The sequence below is a fragment of the Pinus tabuliformis genome, chromosome 4_1, assembly GCF_031772625.1.
Source record: "Pinus tabuliformis cultivar Carrire ecotype Pingquan chromosome 4_1, CPIR1, whole genome shotgun sequence".
NCBI classification, from domain to species: Eukaryota; Viridiplantae; Streptophyta; class Pinopsida; order Pinales; family Pinaceae; genus Pinus; species Pinus tabuliformis.
Genome location: NC_142303.1, coordinates 451,554,368 through 451,560,836, shown reverse-complemented (window position 1 = coordinate 451,560,836; position 6,469 = coordinate 451,554,368). Strand labels below are relative to the sequence as shown.

Genomic DNA, 6,469 nt, shown 5'->3' with positions numbered 1-6,469 from the left:
GAAGGTCGACCATGCGTGATCTTAAGCATAAGAGAGGAAGGGACGAGGTCGAGCCCGACGTGGTCCGATGCCTGACGCTTAGTCTTAGATCGGTTCAAATACCCAGTGGAGGGGAGACAAGAGACAGATGCAAGTGGAGGAAGTGAAAGTGATGCAGAAATGGTGGGAGGGGTGAGGGAGAAAGAGGAAAAGGGGGAACCAAGAGGGCAGTACAAAGGGATAGAGGACGAGGGGAGGGCAGCTGATCCCAAACCAATGCCTGGGGCTGAAATAATAAAATCAAGAACAATAGAGCTTAAATGTGAGGAAGCAGATGTGGAAATGCACTTACCCGAAGTGTCCGCATCCTCGGCAGCCGCCTTGGATCTAGTGTGTGGAGGAGAAGATGGTCTATGTAGAGGTCTACCTCGCTTTTTCGGGATAGGCTGTGAGGGGGCCACTTCCTTGGCTGAAGGTTCCGCCTGGACTTCTGAATCAGCATGTTGGTGCAGCTCCCCATGCTTCGGCGATGCCTGAACTGATGGTTCCTTTCTAAGTGCCTTTCTGTTTGCTTGCCCATTGAGAGGGCAGTCCTTGAATAAATGCCCAACTTTGTGGCATCTCCTGCACCTGAAAGGGACTCCCTCATAGTCAAGAGTCTGTCTCCTGGTGGAATTCCTCCATTGAATGTTGATATGCTCCAACAAACCGTCCGTAGTATCCATATGCACCAATATCCTTACATATGCCATATGCCCAGTGGTCTGGTAGGATTTATCAAATGTTAAGAAGGTACCTAGAGCATTTCAAAAGCGCCTAAAAACATCCTCTGTCCAGAAATGTAACGGTAAACCAGGGAGGCAAACCCAGAGGGGGCCAGCATCCACCCGTTCTTGTTCTGGATCAAACAGGGGAGTCCGTCTTCACAGAAGAACCGGCGCCTGATCAATATGTCATATCGTGGAGAGCACCCAATTGGTGTGTTCCAACCTGTCAAAACGTAGAGGAAACCAGCCTTTTGCAAAGGTCTGTACGAAAGGAGGGTCATTTAGGTGATGGCCCCAAACCTCAGATGCCCATTGTTGTAGCCTCTCTACAATATAATGTCTGCCTCAGACTCGACCCACTAAAACCTTCTCAGCTGTATCCATGGAGTCGAGTAGCTGCATGTCCTCAGTCAGTTTGAGGAAGACCTCGCAAACTTATATCATGAGGCACTTCTTCTTCCTAGATGCCCTTGTTCTCTCTGCTTCGGTGTGTTGTTACGCTGCCGTCGAGTGTGGGGGAACCCTAGATCCAAGCAGAGCAGTCAATGGCCCAGAGGCAAAAATGTCGAAAATGGGGGAAATGCCTGTGAGGTTACCCAGTGGAGGATCAGACAAGGTCAGCGGAGCGATTAGGGCGGACACAGGAGTTTTTAAAGCCGAGAGGTTGTCCACCAAAGGGTTGCATGAATTAGTCAATGGCGGATTCAAAACCAGGACCTTTGAGAGGGTTTGATCGCTAGGGTTTGGTGGGAGGTCCACGAAATTGAGCGATGAAGGCAATAAAGGTTGGGAGATGAGGTCTGGCAGAGACAAGGCATCTTCCAAGAGGGTTACAGAGGAGACCTTGGTGCTGAAGATGGAGGGCAAAGCATCAACGGCTTCAGATAGTTCGTTGTCAAAGGAAAAAGAATCAACCAGAGAAGAATGTGGTTGTGTCCAAGTAGGCACGTCCTCCAACAGATCCACCGAATAATCTATTAATTCTTCCATCACTGTCACAATCGATTTGCGCTAGCTGCCTGCAGGGGTGATGGGGCTCCTGTAGCTATAACTATAATAGCAATAGTGGCGGGCGTAATACAACTTAGCTAAAAAACAAACCCTTCAGCAAGAAAATGTCGCATGTGATCGTGCCCGTCAGAGAAGCTGAGGTGGGTTACGGGCTATGCAGCGGAAGCGGGTCCATTACGGTGGGAGAAGCTGGAACCATACTGCATCTTCTAAGCTTGACCGCAGACGGTCCCGGCCTGAAAACCCTAATGCCATCCCCTAAATAATCTTATATATAATCTTATATATAATTAACTTTAGAATATTATAAATAATTTATTTTAGAATATTATAAATAATATAGTCAAGGGATTAACAAATATTATTAAAATATTAAATGGATTAAAAATATTATAAATAATATTGTTAAAAAAAAATAGGAAGAAAGAGCAAAGACCCTTGATATTACAGTCATCATATATATTCAAATTAACAAGCTTCTTTTCAATTTCTAAGGCCTCCCTAAAATCTTGTTAGGTGTTTATAAATAATAAGTAGTTATAATTTAGCTATTTTTATAAAACTTCTTAATCTTATCAATTTATAAAAATAAATAAATAAAATAATTAATTAATGTTTTTATGAATTTATTTCTATTAGCATGTACTAATTACTTTAGTTACAACTATTTATAAACTTTATAGAAAGTCGATTTTGAATGGCTACTACTAGCCTATATCCATCTTAACTCTAGCTCTACCAAGTATAGCGAGAGTTAAGATGGATCTAGGGTGGATTAAGTTCTCACTTTAAATAGGCTATATTTCACATGAATACCATCGGTCAATACCATGAAGTTATTTTTATTTTAATATTATTTTTATTGTTTTATATTTATTGTATACCATGAGTCAATACCACGAATTCTTATCAACTTTGAGCTAAAAAACCAACCAAAATAAATATATACTAATTAAATTAAATTTGTATTTTATCCCAATGGAGTAAAAATGTTTACAAGACATTAAAGGACAACCTCTTTACCATATAAAGCTGGAGAGCAACAATAATCAATCACTTTATCAAATCTTTGACTCTTTGAGCAACAATAATCAATCACTTTATCAAATCTTTGACTCTTTGTCACCAAACATGAAGTCAATTCTCCGATCCCAACTAAAAATATATATAAATATTCATGATTCAAATTCAATAATGAAATACTTTACATCATAATCATTACATCATAATCATTATACGAGGCAACAAGTTAGTAGACCATATTTGAGCACAGAGACTCATTCTACAACCAAATATGATATGTAACTTTATCTGTCTGTCATCAAAGTTGAAATTTTGCTCATATCAATTAAAATATACAAAATAATTAAATAATATCCGTTCATAAAAAAAATTAAACATAAAAAATTTAAATCCCTCTCCATTCATATTAAATCCATATTTAAAATAGATCTTTGAGAATAACTATTTAGCATTCAATTAGCAAATAAGAACATGTTCTAAAATGGAACTGGTTCTTCAACGCCAGTCAGCATAAAATACATCCATATCGTCACATAATCAGTAAAACTAAAGAGCATTTCGGCACTCATCAGCCGCCATTTTATTGGTTGAACCATGAGTTACGGTGTCTATACCTTTTTCTATGGAAAGGCGGTGACACAAATGTCCAGTGGTCCACTGAAGCGCTAAAGTCCAAGCAAAAGTGAACGCTTGATGTCCAACAGAGAAGTTGAAGTGTGGAACTCAAAATCAACATCTGCATCCGTTGAATACGCTTTGCTTCTAGAAGCGGACAATACGTGTGGCTCTTCAGTTTTCCTTCAGAAAACGAATATTTAATTTCTTGTATAGATCATATCCACGTCATGCACTCCCACAAGTTCGAGAAGTCAACATTTTGTTTAACGTTTTAAATATGACTCGGACAAGTCGCTTTCTCAAATTTCTTTCCCCAATTCCAACCCATACGCGCTTTCACCGTAAATAAATATGTTAGCCTCCACATCTCAAACCAGCAAAGACCGCACATTGCATTTTCATTTGAGATTTTCTGTTTTTGAATTCCCAATCTCTAGGCAAAAGCCTTCCGGCTTAAATTACAAACTACATTGCGATTCACAGTTTCAGCTCCCACCCCACAGCGTATGGAGAAACACTATTCCGGGTCTCCCTCGGACGAAGATCGCGGACAAAATTGCCACCAATTTAGAGGAATACGAATGCGAAAATGGGGGAGTTGGGTATCTGAAATCCGGATGCCCAAAACCAGAGAGAAGATATGGCTGGGATCATACAAAACCGCCGAGCAGGCCGCCCGTGCTTACGACGCCGCAGTGTATTGCCTGAGAGGCCCCAGAGCCAATTTCAATTTTCCGGATTCCGTGCCCACAATTCCGTCCGCGTCTTCTCTTACCCGTCGCCAAATTCAGGGCGCCGCTGCTAAATATGCCATGCAGGAAATCCCTTTAACTTCCCTGGCGATGCAAAATTTCAAAAGGAATGATCAGAAGGGGAGGGAGAAACCAGCATCGCAATCACAACCGTCTCTGGTTTCAGAAACAGCACGGTCATGTGACAGTCAGCAGATTTCCAAGGCGCAGGACTTGGGGTTATGGGAGACTCCATTTCACGGCAATGGCGCCCTGAATCTGGAGAAAATCCCGTCGATCGAGGAGGCATCGGTGTTGGAGTATATGCCAACGTGGCCGGAGGAGCAGCAAGACGGTTTTATCTTCTCAGACCCTTTGTGGAACTTCAGAGACGATTGAACGGAGGAACGGAACATTCCACTTCCCAAATCCCAACCAATCGCAATAACCCTTTTTTTGGGGTATAGTCAATAACAACAGGCTTGGACCACATGGTCAATATTTTTTTTCAATTTCTAGACATTGATTAAAGAGAGTTTTACCTAGTGGACTGCAGATATATTTTTTTACATTCAAAAATGTGTCCTAAACACACACGTGTAAACCATTCTTAAGGGATCAAATTTTCAAGACTCCCCATATTGACAAAAGTTATTTTATAATTAATAAAGATGTTGACCTTCAAAGGCAATAGTGTCATTATTTTCAAATCTTATGGACATATTTTTTTAATAGGAGAGGGACGCCATTACTTGTGCATCCTCCCCTCCAACTCGCCTACACTCACGTGAACAATGTATGACTTTGTACGACACGTGTCTGACGTGCACTGCCACGTGTTGTGCAGCGTGTCAGTTCTTCAAAACTCATTTACTGACCCTCTGCTTGGTTGTTTCCGCATGTTTGCCACGATGTGTGGTTTGTCTCTTATTTTTCTGTTCGGGTCCGGTGTTTGGGCAAAGCCCTCTGCCGACGATGGCATGGGACGGCTCCATTACCTGCGCGCTTCGTCTGCCATGGTTGAGCTTATGTCCGCCATTGTTTGCTTGCACGCATCCATGGTTAGAACAGGGTTTCTGTTGTTCTTATGATTTTCCGCCTGCAATTGTTGTTCAATCTGAACCGCTGGTGGTTTAGGGTTTCCTTGGTGGTTGTTTAATTCGCGTGAGCTGTTGTTTGGGGAGGAGCTAGTGCCCATTTCAGCTAGGTTGAAGGTTGCATTTACAGGTAATTGCAAGTTTTTTTGTTTTTGTTTGGTTTTTTTGGTTTTTTTGTTTCTCCATTTGCTAATTTCCAACTCGCTGCAGATGTGGCGAGCTCTAGAGCGGGTGTGGCGAGCTCTGGACTTGGACATGACTTCTATCCGGTAGGATTTTAATCCTACCAGCCATTGCTAATGTGTTTTTCAACACCTCACCTTATTTATTGGAATTTTTGTTAAATTTACACAGAGTTTCAAGCAAGTTTTAGGTTTTGTAGGTTAGGGGTTTTGTTTTGAGGGTTTAGGGTTTTGCAGGTTAGGGTTTTAGGGTTTTGTTTGCAGGGTTAAAACCGGTTAGATATTTCATTGAAGCATTCATATCTGGGGTTTTGATAATAATTGTTTGAGAACGATTGAAGGCAAAAATATCTCTGTTCAAAATTCAATTTTTTGGGCAAAATTCAAAATTTTTAAGCCTTGAAACAACCCCTAAAATCTCTTTGACACCTCATCCACTCAAGCCTCTGTTGCTCCTCTTTTTTGCGACTTGCCTCCTCTTCTCCGCTGCCTGTAGCAGCGTCCCTTCCCTCTGCTTGAGCCCCTACCTTTCTTCTTCCTCCATCTCCTTACCGCTATCCCTTCCTCCTTCTACCTGTTGCTGCCTTCAACCCTGTCGTAGCCTTGCCTTAGCCTTGCAACAACCTTCATTCCCTCCACGCTGCCTCCTTCTCGCCTTAAAGCTGCTTGTAGCATCCTCTTTCCCTTGTCGTTGTCCCTTAAGCCTCACTGTTGTAATTTCAGTACCAAAGCTGTCATATCAGTTATTTAAGAAGGGTTGTTAAGCCTTTGAGTTTTGCTTTCTATCATCCTTCTTGACTGCAATGAATAATTAGATCTGAAGCATATTGCTACTATGACTTAATAAATACCATAAGACAATAATAATAAGCCTAAGACCATTGCACATTGACCATAAGAGGCTAATAAAGTCATATGTTTTTATGTTGGTGACTTTCCAAGTGTTTTTCTAAGGTCTGGTATATGTTTTCTGATATCTGAAATATGCTTTTCGAGATCTGATGTACTTGTTTCAGTGGGAAGAAATCAATTTGCTAAGGTTTAATATCCATAAGAAATCA

General features: G+C 41.3%; 1 protein-coding gene across 1 annotated transcript; it reads left to right on the top strand.

The window, feature by feature from the left end:
* The first annotated feature begins 3,779 nt into the window (after positions 1–3,779).
* LOC149176300 (ethylene-responsive transcription factor ERF022-like) lies at positions 3,780–4,850 on the top strand. The gene has a single exon (XM_089423082.1). The coding sequence runs from the start codon at positions 3,905–3,907 to the stop codon at positions 4,526–4,528; it is 624 nt and encodes a 207-aa protein (XP_089279208.1). The 5' UTR covers positions 3,780–3,904; the 3' UTR covers positions 4,529–4,850.
* Positions 4,851–6,469: the final 1,619 nt, after the last annotated feature.